The 22,693-nt window shown below is 45.9% G+C and overlaps 1 protein-coding gene across 5 annotated transcripts in view; it reads right to left on the reverse strand.

Moving 5' to 3' along the window:
- The window catches only part of ETV1 (ETS variant transcription factor 1), an 87,493-nt gene that overhangs the window by 53,833 nt on the left and 10,967 nt on the right, over positions 1–22,693 (reverse strand). For all 5 annotated transcript variants that reach the window (XM_072650803.1, XM_072650801.1, XM_072650802.1 and 2 more), the window contains one exon: positions 20,800–20,853. In XM_072650803.1, coding sequence (XP_072506904.1) covers positions 20,800–20,853 — 54 coding nt within the window. The remainder of the gene's footprint in view (positions 1–20,799; positions 20,854–22,693) is intronic.

Below are 22,693 nucleotides of genomic sequence, written 5' to 3' on the forward strand. Positions count from 1 at the left end.
AGAGCAAGACTTCCGTACCCACTGGATAGGGAAGAGTCAAGACAAAGCGAACTGACATTAACACAAGGGAACATCCAAACACATGCCATCGGGCTGTCAAAGTTTGGAGCAAAAAGCCTCTATCGTCTGCTTCTTTGGATCGCACCCTAAGGTTACATTCACTCGGGTCATCGGATCAGGGCAAAGAGCATGCCTAATTTTATAATCTTCAGTGAATGTCACCAGATTGCTAGCTGAAATCATTCTACAAGTCACAGTTGGACTGGTGGGGAATAAACACACCTGTATTGGTGTTTTTTGTTTGTTTGTCTTTTTCTTTAAGTAACTCACACAGAATCTCTTTGTGGTTAGCTATTTTTGCCAATCTGATAGGTGCAAGATGATTCCCTAAAGATATCTGAATTTGCATGGCTTTGATTAGTAAATATATTGAGCATTAATTTAAAAGTTCGTTGTTACTAGGCAAACAGTTGTAGATTTGTTTATTTAACAAAACCTTGAATTTAAAGAAAAATGGGGATTCCCTGTCCCCAGTTCAGCACTACACCCCGAAACAGTTCTACGCACTCTTCTAAAGACTGAAGAGCCCTGGACAGGGCTAAACACATGACCAAAAAATCAAATGGACTGTATTTTTTTATTCATCATCTTTAACTAGCTTATTTAACAGAGTAATTTCCTAAAAGAAGAACCCTCAATTTTCTTTCTAGGACTCCATCACCTAGAATTCTTATTCTCTGTGACCAGAGCCCTGGGGTTGGCACAGTCCTCCACACCCACCACAAGAGCAGCTAGCGTTAACTAATCATGTCAGCCCCCAAACAAAGTGCTGGGAAGGGGAGGGAGACTAGTGAACATAGCAGCACAACACGTCAGGCGCTCTGATGTCATCCCACTGGGGGAGGATTGAGGTCAATCCAGACACCATCAGCTACTTGTTCATAAAGACCCCACCAGTCGCTAATCAGAGTTGCAAAAATGTTCTGAATATCCAAACTAGAAAGGCTCGCAGAAAAGAGGAAGCCGGCAGGCTAGAGGCAAAGAAGAAAGAGGAGGGGAAGCTTTGAGGCAATGCCAACAGAACTTAAGATGCTGCCAAAATAACAAAGATGGAGGAGCACAAAGAAATTGCTTTAATAGCCCTGGCAGTAAAGATCGCCTGGGTCACCCAGGCTCCATTTCTAGAGCCCCTGGTACAACCAGGAGAAAGTCTGTCAATGCTCTTCTCATTCTCCTTATTCAAAGTCAATTGCTAATCTGAAACATGGCTTTTCTTGTCTGCTGTACTTATACCAGGTAAATCCAACTCTACTATTTGGGATCTGTAATCCTATGCCATCAGCAACACTATACACCACAGGCAGGCATGGCTAGCCTCACAGAAAACTCATGACTACATGTTGGAACTGCCATTTTGTTATCTACTCTGACTTGTCGGGATCAGATGAAGCAGCAGCAGTACAGATGGGAGAAGCAGAAGAGCCTGGAGAAGCTAACCATGAATTTGGCATGGAAACCTTAGGCAACAAGTGTTGCCTCACTATTGATATGGAGAGCAGAAGCAAAGAAGCTCCCTTCTTCACTTCTCCAGATGGGAGGAGAAAGTGAAAAAGTCCCCAAGGGATGCAGGCCCACTCTATGACTTTCCTTCCTTCTACCAAGACATGTGATGTCCTAGAGTAGCTGCCCCACTGGCTCTGCCAGTGCTACCAAAGGGAATGATTCTGTAGCTCTTGGGCTCTCCAAGGTCCTCTAGAGTTTCTTTACCATTTCACATATACCAACAAGGAAGAAACTAGCTTTGTAGATAGCTACAGAAGAGGAATAGGGGCTTAGGTAAGAGGTAACAGGAATGGCAGAAAGATGGCCAACCTTCACCAGAGAGACCTGCCAAGGGACACCCACCATTCACAGAGTGACTGCCTCTCCTTCAAATCGTAACACCCTCACAGCTGGTACCATACATTTAATTGTCTGAGGCTAGGAAGTCATTCAGCAGTCCAGTAACTTGCCCAAAATCCCAGAGCTTAGGAGGTGGCATAACCAGGATTTAAACTCAGTTCTCTACTGACACTAGCTCCAGGGCTCCTTCTGTGAGGTCACACTTTTTCACTATAACTTATCAATCACAGTCATGTCCCTGAACAGCCACCCTCCAGAGATGCTCAATGAACAACCAGGAGCCATTGCAACAGAAGCTTGTACATTACTGCTGAAGTAGTTCAGTCCCCCGACTCTTCGTGACCCACATTTGGGGATTTCTTGGCAAAGATCCTGGAGTGGTTGGCCATTTCCTTCTCCATGTCATTTTACAGATAAGGAAACTGAGGCAAACAGACTTGCCCAAGGTCACACAGCCCCTAAGTGTCTGAGGCTGGAGTGGAACTCAGGTCTTCCTGACGCCAGGCCTAGCGCTGTATCCACTGTACCATCTAGCTGCCCTTTTGTACTCTGTAGGAGTTCTTAATATGTGGTAATATTAACCTTGAGATGCCCTTGAAAATCTGCACAGCAGAAGACCCATTTCCATAGTGCAGACAGCTAATTCTAAGGGGGTATTCATGGAGTGAAGCCACTCCAATGCTTAGGATTTGGACATGGAAGAAATAGGAGAAAAAGTCACATACTTGTAGTATCTCAGCTCTGCACTCACGAGCCAGTCAGACTGGCCCTATGGACCTCACTGTCCTCGTCTATAAATCGAGGTGACTAGACTCAATGCCCTCTGCCAACCCCCTTCCAAGTCTTCTTTTGCTATCCTTGGATCCCAATGCTTCATCAGAAAATTACCTTTCAAACAATAAGACCTGACATTGACATTTGCTTTAAAGCTCAGCAAAGTGTCACCTGGCTTCTAGCTCATTCGAATCTCACGGTGGCCCTGGGAATAGGGGCTCTAGAGGGGCGAGCTGTTATTTCAGTGACATTAAGAGCTCCCTCTATCAAAGCAGGTTGGCACCTTCTATGAAAAGTATAGTCCAAGGCAATTGGGTGGCTCAGTGGAGAGAGCACCAGCCCCAGAGTCAGGAGGATCTGAGTTCAAATCCAATTTCAGACATCTGCTAGCTGCATGACCCTGGGCAAATCACTCAGCCCCAAGTGCCTCTGAAAATAAAAGTATAGTCTTAGAAAAGTGCCAGACTGGTTTTCTCCTGAGGATCACGCAGTCACTATTATGTCAGAGGTAAGACATGAAGCCATGTCTTGCTAGTTCCCAGATCACCTCTCTCCACTGCTTCACACTGCCCCTGTCTTGCTAACTGAAGAGATAGAAAAAATGAGCCTCCTCTATCTGACCCATAGGAGCCCCTAGCAGCATGGTACAATGGTAGTGTACACCTCATGAGGATTCACTCATGTCAGCCAGAAGGTTAAAACCTTAGGAGGCATAAATCAATCGTTCTCCCTTGGCCAAGCAGGGCGTTCAAGGCTGGTTCTTTCACCATACACACATTCTCTGTGTGCACTGTACCAGGAAAAGAGTGCTGAATAGGATTTTATTTTGAATTGGACTCAGCCTTAGATAAATAGTAAGCTCACGGATGTTGTCTTTGCTTTGCATGCCTTTAAACCAGCCTGCAGGTAAGGCTTACCAGAGACAACTCAGCAGTGAGATCAGGCCTTGTAGAGGCCCTCTGTTAGCCCTGGAGATCATGATCACCTCCCTTTTATTTGCTGTAAACATATCCTCAAGAGCTGAATCTGCCCATGTGTTCAGAGCTCAGGGACTGTCATTTTCCTATGACTTGCCAGGGCTCCCAGAAGCTGATAAACAATGGACTCTAGAATATAAATAATCAGTACTTTCTGGAGTCACCCAATTGAGATTTTCAAACAATGTACCCTGATGCGTCCATAGCAGTCTCACCTATGATCAGTACTGTGTTCCTCCTTTGTAGAGGATGCAGGCCCCCTCTAGAGCATCTATTAGGACTGCAGGCACCCTGCAACACACCTAGAATAAACTGGTCTCCTCTTTAATCGTGGCTTCCAAGAAACAGGGAATAAATAAATGCACAATAAAGAAGAGAAAACTCCAAAGACGAAAGAGCACAGGACCATCAAACTCCTTCTGGGTGCAGATCTACTTTACTGAATACTTCAGGGGGCACAGGGAAAATACAATGAGGCTGCCTGGGTAATGCCTTCCAAGTGAACAAGGGCTTAGTATTGAGGAAATATTCCAGGATGTAAGGAGGGAGATTGGCTGGAGTCAGGCAGAGGCAGAGTCGGGGGATTCATTCTTTGCCTGTGTTCAGTTCATGCAGCTTCTCCTGGGGAGGCCACTAGGCTCCCTGTGCAAAGGCTCATACCTTGTTCCCCAAATTCATCTCCACAGCATATGTGAATGTGAATGGCTGATGGAGGGAGGGAGCAGAGATGGTGGCATATCTAAGTCGCTGGGGGGGCACAGAGAGGGACGCCATGGTACCATTGTGGAGAAAGTGCCAATATCTACTGGCAGAGGAGGCTCCTCACCAGGATCTTCTACACCCATGAAATCTCACGCTGGGTGTTAAAAACAATGCTGAAGCATCATAAGGGGTGGGAGAAAGGCATTAGGAGGAGAGGGTCAGGGAGATGTCCAAAGAGGACAGGGTTCCTCCACTAGCCTTCAAGGAGTAAAAAGCATTTCAGCGGCGGGCAGGTGGAGGCAGCTAGTCACATCTGACCCAGCAGAACATGGGACTACCTGATGAAAGTAAGACATTCTAACCTAGGGCCTTCTCCTGGACAGTCACAGAAGGGCCCAAGGACAGTGCAGAAAGTCAGAGAGAGGAAAGAGAAGCAAGATGGCCACCAGTGGAGGTCAGGGTGCCAGCCACTTTAAGCGGAGGGAAGAAGTCCCCCAGGATGGGAAGACTGAAGCCTCTTAGATGACCTCAGAGGTCAAGGAGTCTAAATGCCTCATTTCATAGACAAGGAAACTGAGGTTCAAAGAGGGGAGGGAGGCTCCTATGAGTATGATCCTGGTCCCTGACTCCAAATACAACATTATCTGCACCCTTGGGTCCTGCACTCTGACATTCCAGATGTCAGGTACTAAGGGGCAAAGCTTAGAGCTGAGCTCTGGAGTTCTGCCAAGGCAAGTGCCCCTTCCATTTCACACTTTGTTGACTTACAAGGTCATCCTGAAGCATGTCAGCCCCTAAATAAACTCTGCACACTGTCTCTAGACTAGGTACTGAGCTCTAATCTTTGGTGAATTTAATAATTCAGTTCAATAACCAGGTAGGAAGCATCTACTCTGTGCAATCACACTAGAATCTTGAGGGCAGGGACTGGCTCATTCTGGTCTTTGCTCAGCACGTCCTGGGCGCTTTTTGAAAGAATCCATATAAACCACTGGCCTTGGTGATGCAGATACAGTGAGAAAAATCAACATTCCTAGAGCTCAAAGAACTGCCTTGGGGATGCAATGGGAGCTGAGGAGTGGGGGGTGGACTGAAGGAAAAGAGGCCGAACCCCAGGAACACTGGGGAGAGAAAGGAGCACTAAGAGTCCAGGGCTTCTGGGAAGAAGAAGAATCCCCAGAAAAAAGCCTTGAAAAAAGAGGATTGTGAATGGCCAACGGTGGAGGGAGCAAAGATGGTGGCTGAAATAAGCCTCTGCAGCGAGCACTCAGGTCTTTATCTGTGTTATTGAAATAGAGATGACCAGAAAATTAGCCATGCCCAACCTGATGCCTGCTGCTCTAAGGAAAATTATCTTTCAGGCTGGGTGAACAGTGTAATTGTGATCCCTGGTTATTTTAAAATTTGCAACTTCATTTCTAAATTAACCTATTTCTCTCATAGCAAATCTGAACATGCTCCAACACGGATAATCTGAGTAGAAACCCACGATGGTATCCTGGTACTATCAGATGTCAAGCGCTGACCCGAAACTTCACATTCCCATCTACCTAGGATACTGACGCGGGGCTCGAGGTAGAGATATGCATATGTAGGTGTGAATGCTCTCCCCTCCCTCCCTCTCTCTCTGTCTCTGTCTCTCTCTCTTTCTCTGTCTCTCTCTGTGTCTGTCTCTCTCTTTCTGTGTCTCTGTGTCCCTACATCTGTCTGTCTGTCTCTCTCTTTCTCTCTCTGTCTCTCTTTTTTTCTTTTTTGTTAAACTGACCTATACGTAATAAAGAAAATTATCTGACTCATTTTCTAACAACTGTTCTCTGTGGTATTTTCTGTAAATGTTTCTTTGCCTCAGCTCCCTACTGACACAACATCCATGTCAAATGACCACATTTTTTCCCATTTCATCTATTTATTTGTGAAAGAGTATGGCCTACCTCTGAGACTTTGGGCAAGTCACTGAATTTAGTTCCACAGGCCACATTGTAATAAATTAAAGATAGGTTATTATTCTGCATCAGTGGAGAGAGTTTTCAGATCAGGAATTCAACAGAATAGAGAAATCAAAGATTTAACCAAACATGTATGTTTGTTGTGTGTATGTATATGTGAATGTCTGTTCAAAGTACCCAGATATATTTTTTTTAGAAAGGAATATAACACTGCATGAATTTTGCTAATTTTTCATTATTAGACACGTATGACCAGTTCTCTCAGCCACTGGGTTGCAGAGCAGGTGTACGCTGACATGAGTGGAAGGACTTCCTCACTAGGAATACCTTTACTGATGAATTCATAAATCAGTTAAAAAAAGAAAAATAAATTTAGCCAACCAGATATTTCATGTTTTATAAAAATGTACAAGAATACTAAACTTGCTCTCTAGATCTTCTGTATACTTCTCTACTGAGACCAAAATAAGAAAATAAATCCAAACTGTTTTCTGATCCTTTTCATGACAGATTATCTATTAAAGCAAAGTCTTACCTTTGACGGACATTTACTATGCCGTCTCAATGTGCAATGCCACTGGGCTCAGCACTAAGGAGATGCCATTTTGAAATGGTACAGCCCTTGCTCCCCAGTAACTTACACTGTATTTGGCAAAAGGTGGTGGTGGGGGGGCAGAGGCAGAATTGAGGGCAGAGAAGAAAGTATGTTCTCTTAGAAAAATAAAATGATTGGGGCATTAACAACACAGATGATGCAGTCCATAATATCTGAATTTATGCAATCTAGGCATGTTTATATTTGTGTTTGTAAAGACAGTGGTCTGACCCTTGTTAGAGGAAGCTAGAAACCCAGGATTCCCTGCCCATGGGGGCAGGGGCAGCCTCACTACCATTTCACATATGCCCATAGCAGCATAATTGGAAATAGTAATTACCTCTGATAAGAACTTAACCCAACTCTTCAAATCTCAAAAAATCCATGTGGATTAACAGAAGGGCATATGGGCCTGCTTGTCACTACAGCATGCCTAGGTAAGTCATCAGTACTCATGGAAAATAATATAAATAAAAATCCAGACGCAAACATTTTTTTTAATGTCTCAAACCTGATACTACCACCAGCCTGCCGAAATGACCATTTAGAAGCTTCAGTCTCAAAAATTTTCCCTTTGATCAGCAGGAGGATGGTTTTATCACAAGACTGGCTAACTGAAGTCTATCGATTGCTTCAGAAGCCTGAGAGGCAGGCCAGCCTTTAATCTGCCTTTCACAGCCCATGAGAGCTCAGCTCTCAGGAAGAAGAATTATGCCGGACCAGCCTTGATAACACAAGCACTTGGGAAGAGGGCTTGAGAGAGGAAAAACTGTCAAGAAAGGGGGCAGGTTACCAGGGCTTTCTAGCAGAGGAAGGCAACAATCTAGAACCTTGCCCCAGGGCCCTACCCTACATAATATACAGTGGTCTCAGCAAGGGGTCTGCATGCAGCACCCTCACTAGGAGGGTATAACAATGAGCCATGGGCCAGGTTGTGGTTACAGGCCTCATGACTGGGGCCATCCCACAAGAAGGAAAGAGATTGATACTTCTTCATGCCCCTGAACAAAGACCATGGAGTTACAATTCAGGATCAGACGAGGCAGGTAGGTGGGAACACCAAAGGAGCAGAAGGGAAAAGGGGTTTTCCGGCTATCAAGATTTTATCTTGGGTCTGCATGAGCTGACCACAGAGCATCAGAAAGGTGACCCAAACCAGACATTCATTCCCTGTTCAGAAATAAGTGAAGACAGGTACACACAGAAAGTATTCCCTTCAGAATGAGCCTTGGGGGATATACAGTCTTGTCTAGCTTAGGCTAAAACCTTACAAATAGAAAATGTGATTGAGTTAATAATTACTAATAAAAAACTAAATGGAAGCTGTACAGTGCCCAGACTTATCTCCTGGGTTTCTGCTCTCCCCAGGCTCCAAGAACACCCCCAGCACTTTCCTTAAGAAAAGCCTACCATACACAAGCCAGCAGCAGAGAGCATAAAACCTTAGGTGCTGGGGAAAGGGTGGTAGGGAGTAAAGGGTACTAATTAACACAGACGCTGACACATTGGTCCAGCCCAAATCATCCCTCTTTGTCTTCTTTTTGTCTCCTAGTCCTGTAAGCCAAGAAAAGACAAGGTGCTCTAAACCTTCTCACATCCACAAGGCCAACATATTAGAGTGCAGACACTGATGAGCCCATATAATTGCATACGAGTATCCTCAGAAGAATTACCTAAGAAGCTAGATCAAAGAATTAGAACCAGAGAGATCTCAACAGTCATCCAGCCCTATCCAAGCATGACCAAAAATCTCCTCCATGAAGAAGTCCAACAACGGAGAACCCATTATTTTCCAAGGCAAGCCATTTTGGAGAGCTCTAATCACTGGGAAATATTTCCTTGCATTTACTTAAATATGTCTCTTGCATATCTCCTCAGTTACTGCTAATTCTAGACTTGAGGGTCAGTCAGTGCATGTCTTAGCCCTCCTACATGTGAGACATGGCAGCCATCCTTTATGCCTGTCTTCTCTTCCTTTTCCAGGCAAAATAAGCTCAGTTCCTTTGACTCACCTCATATGGCATCAGGGCCCTTCACCATCCTGGCTGTCTTCTTCTGGATGGCTTTCAACTTTATCAATATCCCTTCTAAACTGTGGTGCCCAAAATGAGAGACTCCAGATGGTTTCCGACCAGGGTGGAAGACAGGGACCCTCATCTCCCTCATTGTAGGTACCAGCTCTCTTAAGGCTAATAATGGTGTTTAAGGCTTCTTGGTCACCATGATATATTACTGATGTATTGAGGTGATAAACGACAAAAACCCTCAGCCAGCTTCACATTTTCCAACCACATCTTCCTCATTTTGCATTTGCAAAATTAATCTTTGGAACTCTAATATAAGAACACTATCAAATGTTGTCTTCTTAGAAATGTGGCCCAATATTCAAATCTGTCAGAACCTTTTTGGGAAATTCTCTTTGCCCTTTTAGTCAACACCACTTGTGTTGACTCCTTGAGACATTTAAAGGGTCCAACTCCTCTGTTCATGTTTCAAGGCTACTGCTAGACTTAATCCCTGCCCCTAACAGCCATAAAGATGGTGAGTAGGTCCACAGAGGAATGATCTAAATATGCACTGGAAAGGAGGGAAGGTCTGAGGGAGGGAAATGTAAGCTCATGGATGGGTTTAGTTTGGTGGAAATGACCAATTAGGGTCAATCCCACCTACACAGAAATCAGTCTCTATGGAGTCTTCTGCAGTCTCCTGAGGACAAATTCTGATGAGGGTTTCTATCCTGCCCCATTCACTGAAGTCACTATGGAACACTGGCACCAAGAGGCTCCCAAAGGCAGCTGGCTTCTTCCACGATGCCAAGGAAGCTTTCTAGGCTGAAAAGTGATTATTTCTCCACAGGTAATGACAGTTAATCATCATTTTCAGGCTTTGTGTTTTGTGACAGAGAGGAGATAAGATAGCCTTCTCCCAAATTAGAATTCAGTAGGGGTCTGATGGGTGAGAGTTAAGAATCTGATAGGCTGGTATTGGTTAAGGTTAGAATTAAACATTAGTTAGAGGTCTGACTGGCCTGAGTCCCTACATCCTGGTTTCATGGGATGCCTGTGACTATAAGTGTCTGTACCAAGAAAGCCCAGAGGTCATACAGCGCAGCCTGAACAGGAATCTCTTCCAAACCATCTCTTATAAGGTCATGACCATGACCACCAACTGAGGAGGCACCTTCCAATCTTCTCTCTCCAGGATACACATGGGCCAGGAGGACTTTACTCCTCTACACCCTAATTTCTACTTCAAGTAAAAATTAACAGACTCCAGGATACTGATGTGCTAATGATTAAATTCATAAAAGTTACTGTGGGATATGAAGGCTAAAACGTAATTAAGGAGAATCAGTAAAGGGCTCTGTCCTTAACCCTAAGGTCACACAGTTTTCTTCTACTCCAAAAAGAAGAGGACAATAGGAAAATGGAAGTATGGGTGAGCCTGGTGTCCCCACCTGCATCACTTCACATGAATCCCTGAGTCCCCATGGAGAACGGCAGTGATGGCCAAAAAGTGAAGTCAGGGAGACCAATCCCTGATACCTCACTGGCTGCATAGCCCCGGTGGGGGTCTCACAACATCTCTGGTCTGCAATGTGCTCATCTGTAAAATGGGAGCAATGAACTCAGTGACCCCTAAGGTCCCCTCTAAATCTGTCATCCTAGGAGCCTGTAAAGTCACACAGTGAGAACAGTGACTGCCAGCAAAGGCTTCCTGTGGCTACTAGAAGAGAGGCTTGGTTCATTGTCCAGATGAGGACCACTGGTCAAGGGTGGCATAGAAAAGACTTCTTTTCTATTCCTTTTTCAGTTTCATCTGTAAAAATGGGTAGAATAGTAGCACTCACCTTCCAGGATTGTTGTAAGATAACATGTGTAAAGTGCTCTTTGTCTAGCACGCAGTAAGCACTTAATAAATGCTTATTCCCTATCCCCTTCCTTTTCAGGTAGAATTTGGACTAAATCATTTTGGAGTCCCCTTCTGACTCTGAGATCCTGTATTTTGGAGACAGAGAGCATCATTCATCTCCTCAACCAGTGGTCAACACCCTTGGGCAGACCGTCCTTGGACAACGTGAACTGATAAAGGGCCCAAGGGATGCAAAAGGAAGTGTTCAAAGGAAGAAATCCAAGTACTTGATAAACATATTTCAAAAACGCTCCAAAATCACTAATACTTAGAGAAATGCAAATTGAAACAACTCTGAAGTCCCATACCCCACCTGCTAGATCAGCCAAGCTGACAAAAAGGTGAAGTGAGCATGGCTAGAAGGGCCACACTGAAACAAAGATGTTGGCGTCTTGTGGGTGGAGATGTGATACGGTCCCACCACTGTGGAAAGGAATTTAGAACTCTCTCCCCAACATTACTACACAGTGCATACCTTTTGATACAGTGATGGTCTGTCTATGAGGCCTAGAGCCAAGCAAGGTCAGAGAAGGAGGAAAAAGATCCATAAATACAAAAAATATGCACAGCAGCTTTCTTTGTAATGTTGGAGAACTGGAAACTAACAAACTGTGGTACGTGGATCTAATAGAATACCGCTGAAATAACAAAAGGATGTTTCAGGGAAACTCAGGAAGACTTCTATGAACTGATGCAGAGTAACCTGAGTGGAAACTCAAGAATAATTTCCACTACAGCAAGGCTACAAAGACCAACAGCTTTGAAAGTAACAGCTGTTACTCTTGAAACAGTAACAGTAACAAACTAATAGCTTTGAGAGAAACTCCAGCCATGATTCCTGGAGATTGAGGAGGAAGCATGCTGTCCACTTTCCTCAGCAGGTGATGGATTCAAAATGCAGAAGGAAATATACTTTGCTCAGAGATGGTCAACGTGGGGATTTGCTTTGCCTAATTATGTATGGTTCTTGAGAGACAGACAAGAGGCAAAGAGCTAGAGTGAGATAGAGTCAGAGGGAAAGAATGAATAAGAGAGAGATAAGGAGATAAAGGAAGTGGGTGGAATGGGAAGGAGGGAAGAAAACCAGAAAGAAGTAAGGAAGGAAAAGGAGGAGGGAAGGAAGAAAGGAAGGGAGAGAGGAAGGAAGGGAGGGAGGGAGGAAGGAAGGGAAAGAGAGAGGTTCGGAAAAGATCCAGGAATAAATTTTTCAGATGAATGACCCCAAACCCAAAAAGCAGAATCAGAGTGACTCAAGCGGGCTAGTGCGTCATCAGGTATTCACCTTTTAATCACCGCACACAAGAAAACGGACATAGCTCTCATTTGTGGTTTTTAGAAAATCCAATTTTGCAAATAATCAATTTAAACATAAGCATTATGATGTTTTTTCTTACCCTGCTCTCATTACATCAGTCTTCAAAGGACCAATCCTAGTTACCTGAAAGTCATCGAAAGAATCTCAACCATCTTTTAACTGGCTTTGAAAGGCTTTCGACTGGCCTCAGACTCTGCACTCATGCAACGCATCTCCTGCATAATTTAAGAAGTTTCCACAGTGGTGACAAAAACTTCTTTGCTAAATCAAGTATTTAAAAAAAGAAAAACAAAAACAAAACAAAAAGGAACGATCACATGAAAATAAATCCTGAAAAGTATTTTCCTCATCGTCCTTTCATCACATGACCTTGTGCAAATAGGACTTTGCAAGCAGGCATTCCCCGCCAGCTGAGTTCTTGCATTAACATTTAGCTGAGCCACAATCAAAGGAAAGTGTCAAATGGTAGAAAATCATACAATTAAAAACAAAACAAAACAAAACCAATCCCAATCAAAGCTGTGACAAACCCTATTCCACCAGGTCAACCATAGCACCAACTCTCATCTGGTCAAAATTCAGTAACAGACTGAAAGAAACATACATAGTACATCTCAAGTAAGGAATATTCATTATAAAAGAAAGATATAGCAAAAAAAAAAATAAGAATGCCAACATTCCAACATTTTCATGAAATTAAAAAACCATCCCACCTACACAAAAGCCTGCTGCCCATGAAGTGATGAAATGTAGACAGAGCAGTGTTGACATTCCAGGACCTGCTCTATCGGAGCTCCATTGCATATGAAGCTGAAAAGGGAGAAATAGCCACCACAAAAATGAGTCACTGCAGCCAGAAGCTCGAAGAGCCCACTGAGGGCACTGCCTCCCCCCATTTGCAGATTCCCCTCAGGCCTTTCCTGCCCCAAGTTCCACCTGAGGGCCTGTCTCAAGGACTCACCTAGAAACTCCTCCTCTTACTTCTCGAGGCCTCATGGGCACATTGGGAGCCTGTCTCTGGGCTTCCCAGTCCTACAACCTCTGGGCCACGGCTGAGCAAGGAGAGGTTAGAAAACATGGTTTCCTGCAGGACCAAGTGTGCTCTGCCTGGGGTTGGGGCAGTTGCTTATTTGGCCTTGGGTCCCCCAGTATGGTGCCTCACACAGAACAGGAGCTGAATAAGTGAGCTGACTGGACAGTCAAAGAAATCCCATCTGTATGCAAGGAGCTCAGTCCTGGGGCTAGGAGAGCCCTGGGTTTGAATTCTGCCTCAGCTACTTGAAAGCTATGTGACCTTGGGCACCAGTGACTCACCTCTCTAAGGCTCCTGTCCCTCATCTACAGAAGAGGGAGAAGGACACCTGCAGGTGCTCCCCGCATGGCTATGTAAGGAAGGAATCACAGCCTTTGATAAAACTCTGAGCAAGCTTTGAAGTGCTAGAGAAATGTGCCTTATCTGTCCGGATCTGTGACTTATTTATTTTTTTAGGTTTAAGGAATTCCTTGGAGAGGAAAGTTTGTCAACAGATACAGATCTACCCCATTCTCTCTTGGAGAAGTGCCTAGGGACTTCTTCTGCCAACAGTAATCAGAGGCAGGACTTGAAGTTGAGTCCTCAAGGCAGGCTCTCTGTCTACTGCGCCACACTAATTTTTAATAAATTGTTACTGAATGAACTTACAGCATTTCTTGACTGAAAGGGACTAAAAGTCTCCTCTAGGCTAACATCTTCATTTTCCCAGTGAACCCAGCAGGGTATGACATGCCCACCATCACGAGGCCTTTGGGAGAGTTCCACGTAGGAGCACCACACTTAATGAAATAGATGCATTCCTGTGAAGCTGTCTGTAAAAGACACTTTTACAAAAGCATCCTGTTTTCCCACTGACATTTATTTTTATTTCAGAAATACATCCCAAGAGAACTCATTCAGGCCGTCAGCAAACAATTACAGGATCTGCTGAAAAGGTCCTTGGGTGCCTGCTGATCCTGGGATGTCTATCTTCCCACTTGCCATGTGTGGAGTATCTAGACCCTCCAAGGCAAAGGAACAGGACATGTGGGCGGTGTAGATGCTCCAGGCAGGCCTCCTTTCACACAATCCTAGCTCTAGGGACCCTAAAAGGCTCCTGACACAATTCCTTCACCTTACACAGGAGGAATAGGAAGTCTAATGGAGAGAAGTGACTGCCCCAGGGTAAGGAACAGTCAGGCTCAGATGCAAGTCCTTTCAATCCAAATTCAGTGTCCTTTCTCAGCACCCAGAATAACTTAGTTCTGAGCGGCAGAGAGCAGACTCACAAGCTGTCATGGGTTAGAGGAGTGAGGCCCTGGAAATCCTCGGTGGCTCTCAGAGATGTGTATTTGGGGACACTGCTCCTGCCCATCCATGCACAGTCAGCAGATGATACAGGAATGCACACACGTCCTGTAAATGTTGCATGCACACACACACACACACACACACACACACACACACAACATGCATATGTATTCGTATTCAAACAAAAAATTAAGGAATGACCCTTTACAAGAAGAACAGATTCATCCCTTGGAAAGTGAGTCCCTCTGTCCCATTCGAAATAATTCCATTTGTACCCCCCAAAAATGTCAATTTATATGCTAATTAACCTTTAGAAGGAATTACAGCCTGAGCTCCAGTGAGGAAAGCAATGCCCCCCACCTCAGCTGGGCTCCCAGGTCTGTGCCTATCAGAGCAAAGGTGGCCACCAAACGTTCCCCTCACCTGCATCTCAAGGCTTGGGAATCACAATTTGCCACAGTTCTGCTGATTCCTGACAGCATCACACTTCCTCCACAAAGAAGGGAGGTCCATGGGCATGTGGGTGCCTGCATTGTCAAAGCTCCACTGACTCTCCGAGATAAAGACAAGGAGGCAACATTCGGGGTTAGGGGCTGGAGAGTGGAATGTCCCCATGAGGGCCCCAAGTCATTCAGCCCAGCCTGGCCCACCCAGCTCATTCCCACTGAGACCCACCACCTCCTTGTTTACTGAGCAGGAAAAGATCCAAGACAGAAATGAACTGCAAACCTGTGTGTGCCTGTGGTTTCTTAAATCCTCCACAAACCAAAGCAAAAGCTGCAATTGCCCTGGCCCGGCTCTAACCAAACCATGCCTGGGCCTCCCTTCTCTCCTGGGATCAGGTGGGATCGGCATGAAGATGGAGGGGTGATGCAGGGTCACCAGGACATGGAGCTGACCAGCCACTCACACAGCCAGAGACAACTAAGCTGCTAATCAAGGTTTGAAAGGCAAACCCCACCTCCACCACCCACCTTGTTCTCAGCAGATGACTCGACTTCCTTCTTCATTAGGAGGCGGCATCTGCCCTCCACAGCTTCGGAGCTCTCTCCAGCTCCTCCATCGCCTCCCTCTCCTCTCCGCCTGGAGGCATCTGCTTTTCCTGGGCTAGCACACCCTTTCCCCTGACTTTCTAGATTCTGTCCCTCCAATGTCCCCTGGGACCTGACTCCCTCAAGCATTTCTCCTTTCTCATCTCCAGCGTCTCTCTCCACTCTCTCCTTCTCATCACCCTGCCTTGAAACCTCTCATTCCCTTGGCCTCCCCTCCTCACCACCCTCCCCAATCACAGGTTAAGGCCTGAGAATTCTATGGGGACAAAAATTGTGCAAATTCATTTTGTCACCTGTGCCCCCCAATTATCCTGAGTTGACCCAGGTACACAGTGTGTGGGGTCTCCCACCCACTCTAAGTACTGGGAGCAGAGACCTCTTTTTTAATCTCAGTATCCTCATTGGATGATACTTAATATTTACCTAGTCCCATCCAAAACGCCTAATCAATACTTGGTTGACTGAGTCAGCACTGATATTGCCTCTAGTATGTATCAGCCGCTAGACACGAAGAATATGACCCACACAACACACTCCTCAAGAATCTTACATTCTACTTCCTGGGCTAACACTAACTCAAGATGCTGAAATCTCCTCCCCTCTGTGACAGCCTGGGGAATAGCCCCTAAGCACTGCGCTGCTCTCCCACCTTCAGGAGCTTCCTAGTGCACAAGAAACAGGACAGCCCAGCCTCGAACCTCCTCGGAGGCACACACGCTGGCATTCTAAGCTCCTCCTGCTGCTGCCGCAGCCCTGCCTATCCCATCTCTCAGTAAAGCTTGTTCCCAGCCTGTCCCAATGAGCCATGACACCTAAGGATGCACAGACTGTGGGAGATCAGGAGGAGCATAGGTCGGAGAGCCAGCGTCTCTTGTTCCCACGTTCCCTCTCGGTCCATCCTGTTCCACAAACAGCCGATCGGCCACAATTCTACATGCCATGACCTTGGGCCCAGGGGGAGTCACCTTAGCATTATGGAGGAAAAGAGCTAAGTAAAAATAACGAGGATGAGGATGAGGGTGATAGAATGGTTCTTAACTATAGAGACTTTCAACATTTTCCAAAGAGAGGGAGCAGGGAGTAGTGCATTGAGGGCCTGGCTGTCAGGGTTAGGAAGTCTTGGGTTCGAATCTTGCCTCCCAGATACACTGGCTGAGTGACCCTGAAATAGACAAGTATCCCCTCAAGCCCCAGAGATGATTTTCTAAGACCAGATGTGTCTGTACCAAGGATTTTGCCTTCACTGATGAAATCTGAGGGCTGGACCTCCTAGACCACCTCCAGTCCATGTCTGTAAGTATGCATGCATGTGTGCATGTATGGATGTATGTGCACATGCATGTACACATGTATACACACAGACATATAACACATGTTTGCATTTGTTTCTTACAACAGATTACCAAAAAGAGGTGACAGGATTATCTTCATTTTACAAGTAAAGAAACTGGGTCTCAGGCACAGCAAATAGAACACTGGATCTGGAGGCAGGAGGACCTGAGTTCAGATCCAGCCTCAGACACTTACTAGTTGTGTGACCTTGGGCAAGTCATTTCACCACTAGCTGCCTCAGTTTCCTCATCCATAAAATGGAAATTATCACAGCACCTACCGTCCAGGGTTGTTGTGAGGATCTAACGAGGTAATAATCATAAAGCTCTTAGCAAGTGCTTGGCACAGAATAGGAGCTATGTAATAATATCATCATCGTCGTTGTCACATGACTAGCCCAGGGTCACACGGCTAGAAAGTGATGGAGCCCTGATCCCAACAAGGATGACCCCCCTTCTTTCCCTTAAACTGTTCCCACAGGATTTCTTTCCTCTGCCTTCATGGACAGGCTCGTAGAACTAGAACATGCAGTGTGCCCCACCCCACCGTGTTCCAGAAGAGGAGACAGACGCTAGTGGGATGCCTTAGCAGACGCATTAGCAGAACTGGACTCTGATCCCACAGCAGCCCACTGAACCATTCCCCCACCAGCAGCTATGCCATGCGTGCAAGCTGCTGGACAAATGGGCGCCCTGCTGCTTCCTAAGCTGACTAACTCCAACTACCAGGAAATTGCCTTTCTGCACATACAAGCTGTATCTTCTCCATGTTCAAGATTCACCAAGAATGGCCAGTCACCTCTACCTGTAGAAAACATCCTACAATAAAACCTCGGACTGAGTCAGCTCTTTGGGCTTCTCTGTGCTAGGTTAAAGATTCTGGATTCCTTTTCCCTCTTCTTACAGAGTTCTCTTTTTTACAGTGAAGAGATATTAATGGAATCAAGTGACACCCACCATGTGCCAGGCCCTTCCCCCACAGTGGCCCTCAACCAGTTTACAGATTCCTCTTTAAGGAACAGAGGGACACCTGAGGATGCCAGACACTTAGGTCAAGCCTCTGAGTTCAAGCAATTTCACCCCCTTCAACAACATTTAAACAGTCCCTGAAGGTTTGCACAGCACTTTACAAATCCCATGTCACCATAACAACCCTGGCAGAGGTCATTTTGAATGACCATTTTACAGATGAAGAAACTGAGGCAGAGAGAGGTTACAATGACTTACCTGGGATCACACAACTAGTAAGTGTCCAAGGCTGAATCTGAACCCAGGTCTTCCTGACTCCAAGCTCAACAATCTGTTCAGAAAACTGATCTAGCTGAAGGAAGGAGATTATTTTTCCCCAAAAAACAACCAAACATATGGTTGTTGCTTTAAGGTGTAAACAAGAAATATTTTCCAAGTCAAAAGAGAAGACTCTAAAAATATTTTAAATATGTTTCGTTGTGAAAAAAGAAAAACTGAAAAGTAACTCTACCTTGCCTGGCAACTGGGAGCAAGCCCCAGGCTTCACTAATTAGGCAAAATGGGTAGAAATTGGGCTTTGGGGCTGAAGTACTACCCTCTGAAATGCACTGGCTGTGCAGCCCAGAGCAAGCCCCATGATCTTGGAGTGCTTTCCAGGCAATTCTGTAAGACCGGATGTGATAGGAGGGCGTCAGATGGGCATGCGGAAGGAGTTTCCTTGTGCAGGACTTCCCCCAAGCCTAGGTCCTATCCCCTGTGGGATGGTATTATAATAAATGAAGCAAATCTAATATGAGGAAATATGAAGGAATGATTCATTAAAGCAAACCAGTTAGTAAGAGGAAGAAAAAATGCAGTGGACAGAGCACTGGACTTGCTTCAGCCGCTTGCTAACTGAATAACCCTAGGCAAATCACTGTGCTCTAAGCCTCAGTTTCTCCATCTGTAAAATGGAGGTGACATCTGTAATATCTATTTCACTCTTGTGACCCTCAAAGAAGATGAAATAGGCCAAGAACCAAGACGTGATTTAGAAGAGTCCCTCACCATTGCTTACATGATGAGCAAGATGGATCATTCCCCCATTTCTTCTTCAGCATAAAAGAAGTAATGAGTTTGATTTCCATGGGAAAGTCATTGAGCTGGGCTGCTGCGGACTTGCAAAGAGACAGAGGGAAGCTCTTAGGCCCCTTGGACAGAACAGGAAGCCTCCCCAATCCCTCCTGCTGGAGAGTCGGACTTGGCTCCTCCTCCATGAGTTAGAGTGAAAGGGACCATGCCTGGGCAGCTGGAAGGAGGGTACCACTTCTGCTTACCTTCTCTCTGTCTTCCTTCCTCCCTCCCTCCCCCCTTCCTTCCTTCCTTCCTTCCTCGCATCTTTTCTTGTCTCTCACTGAGGTACCAATGAAAGCACTGGGATGAGAGGCTGGAGGTACATGGGGCACACTAAATATGCCAATCTCTTCCCCAAACTATCAATAGCCAATGGGATGCCAGGGTTTGAAGTCAGGTCTCCCCTCCCCCAGCTTGTCAGTTCTGGGGTAATAACAGCACCAACATTAGTTGTTGGGCCATTCACCATCTTGGTAACTTTCCAAACAAAAATACCAACTCTCCTATTAGAAATGCGAAGTCCCTGGGGGGCGGCACTCTCTTTGCTGTCCTCTCTGCATCCCTGGACCTTAGGAATGCTTGGCACATACTAAGTGCTTGGTAAATGATTTCTGACTCCCTCCCTCAGAAGACCCGAGTTCATACACAGGTTCTGCCATCCACAATGAGAAGCCTTCCCGTCCCTGGGACTCCATTTATTCATCTGAAAACTGCACATTTCCAAGTTCTCTCAAGCTCAAGGAACAGATCATTCCAATTGCACCTCAGGTTCCCATAAAGCACTTCGCCAATATTCTCTCATTTGATCCCACAAATCAATGATACTAGGAAGTCTGGCTTGAGTGCTCCACGCTGATAGGGATGAGTTGGGTTATCTGGCATATAAAATGGGTTGGGGAGAGGGGAGTGAGGAAGCATCCTTGCTAACATTCAATGCTCCTTGGCTTTGCCACATATCAAGACTCTGGGTGTGCCGTGTAATTGCAAAGTACTGAAAACACCTGGGTGCGAATGTCCTCATCCTCTCTCGAAACTCCCACTAGTCCAGCCTAGTGACCCAACAGGATCTCCTTTCCAAACAAGATATTGGCACTAGCTGCCTTGTTTGTTGCTATTTTCAAATGTTACCTTCCTCTAGGTCAGGCACTCTATGATAGAAGAAAGAGATCCTGACTGGCGCCATATTGGTAAAGGGAAATGGGCTGGGAGACAGCTGAGGCATCACTTAGAGCTACTCCCTACAGTCAGGCCCAGGAAAGGAGCCCAGAGCTGACAGTGAGGGCTCCTCACCTGCTGTGTCCCAGCAACTCCAACACACAGAAAACTTGGGGTCAAAGATGAAGTTTTAAACAGCTGCTGAGCTGGGGACTGAGTGTAAGAGACCCAGACAAATTAATACAAAAACTAAGGTCCCTGAAGCAGGGGGCACCAAGGTCATTAGTAGGAATATGGGTAGATGTTTATTAGTGACTACCGCAGAATGCTGGCATTGACATTCCGGGACCCCACAGACCTTCTGCACCTTTGGGGAGACATTCTGTCTCCTCCCTAGAACCCTGGCTACAGCCTCTATTCCCCTCGCTGGGTGCTCTCCTGAGTACATGATGACCTGCTGAGAGTGTACACACACCTGACTCTCTCTACCACCCCTTGCAGAAGCAGATGCCCACTGGGCAGGTGGGATGCTCACTAAGCAGCTGAACTTGACTGATGGGCAGAGTAAGGGTCTCCCCATCCTGGCAACCCGCTCTTGTGGCACGCCACCAAACAAAATCACCATCAAACTGGAGATGATGTGTGAGTCAATGGCAGGAAAATGGGAACCATTCCCAAAAGCAAAGAAAGGGAAGGGGAGGGAAGCATCCAAGAGATGAGTCACTGTACTTACAACTTTCAGCCTGATAGTCTGGGACAAACTGCTCATCATTGTCAGGTACCTGAGCTGAAGAAAGAAAAAAAAAAGAAAAGAAAAGAAAAAAAATGAGCCAAACGACCAAAGCATAATGGCAAACAAGGTCAGCGAGGGGTGGGGAGGGGCAGGGAAGCCCAGCTATGGCCTTGGCATTGACACTGTCAGGAGGTATGGGTGGGCCTAGACCCAAGGAGGGGACCCTCAGACAGCCTAGAATCCTGGAGGTCACTTCTCAGGCTCAGAACTCAGGGGGGAACACCCTCACTCTACCTGTAGGTACACATTCCCCAGGGCTTTTGGATCCCACCCATGGGGCAATCTGTCTCTTTCAGTGTCTTACTTGGGCAAAGTCAGCTGTTAGGAATACAGGCTGCCCCTAAAGGCTGCTGGCCCACAGATGCTCAAAGACTGATTCACATGTGAAATAAAAAGCCCCATCTATCTACAGGAGATTACCAACTTCATCCTGTCCCCCACGTCTCTTCTGCCCACAGTTTGCCAGGCTCTAACAGAAATACTGAGAGCAGCCTGTGTGGGTTCAAATTCCGTCCATGCTAGGGAGAGGACAAGGAGGAATGCTGCGGATCAGGGACTGGTCAATAATAGTAATAATGAGGACAGTAACTAGTATCTTTACATAGTACCAACTGCATGCAGGCAATGTGCTTTAAAATACAATCTCATGTGCTCTGTGCCCTGACTCTTCCCAGGTATCCATCAGCTCCTAAGCCATTGTTTTCTCTGCCCTGGAAATGCTTCAGCTCTGCCACAGAAAGCCAAATTAAGCCTCAATTCCTCAAGGAGAGGAGACTCATTTACCTACTGCCTCCGCCTCCCACCAGAGGTCAAGAAGTTTCACCAAACAAAATACCCACAGACTGCTCGGACCTCTTCACAGTCGACTGGGTCTCCACCGAGATTCGTTTTCAAGATTAAATAACAGTGATCACATCCCAAGCCATCCTGTCCTCGAAAACATGTCAAGAACTTAAAGCCTCCCCCTCCCCACCCCAACTGCTACCTTCTCAGAACACCTCCCATGAGCAGACAGCTTAAGGGATCTGTTATCTGGGCATGGACCCAGCTGTCCAATTTTCTTTGCTTTCCTAGGATGGAGAATTGGGTCCGAGAAGTTGGTTCAAGTGATGTTTAGCTATGTGGGCTCTTATTGCACAGCTTAAAAATGGGCTTTTTTCCGGAACCAGATCCTCCATTGGATGAGACTTCATCCAAATTTCTTGATATTTGGTAAATAATGGCAAGCTGGACTTAAAATAAAAAAGAGCTGGATTCAAACTCAGCTCAAAAACTTACAAGCCGTGTGACCGTGGGCAAACCACCCAAGAAGAGAGGTCTGGACTACATACGGGATAGAGAAAGCATTTACTAAGTGTCCACCACATGCTACGCATCATGTTAAAAGCTGAGTAAACAGGCAAACCCCCTCCCCTCAAAAAACTTCCATTCCAATGGGAAAAGATGACAGATAATGGATCAGGGAAGAGGAAAGAATGCCCAGAAATGGGCAAAGCTAGTGGCAAAGAGGTGGACATGTGCAGAAGAATGTGACTAGTTAGGAGTAAAATAATCACAAAATGATTCTCTGGGCTAAGAACTAGATTGTCAAGAAGGCAGGCCTCAGGTGGAGCCATCTCCAAAGAAGGAAGGCTGATGGGAAAGGGTTAGGGGAGTCTGGAGAGGGAAGTATGCCAAGAGTAGCCTTGAAGGTCCCTTGCAGCTCCAGGTCTGCTATCCTCCACGGTCCCTCTGCTTGGAGGAGAAAGAATGGATGCTTGCTTCCTAACACATATATCCACTTAATGATTAATTGTCTCTTCTACCATCTCAGACTCAGATTGTCTAAAACATC

This window comes from Notamacropus eugenii, chromosome 3, assembly GCF_028372415.1.
Source record: "Notamacropus eugenii isolate mMacEug1 chromosome 3, mMacEug1.pri_v2, whole genome shotgun sequence".
NCBI lineage: Eukaryota > Metazoa > Chordata > Mammalia > Diprotodontia > Macropodidae > Notamacropus > Notamacropus eugenii.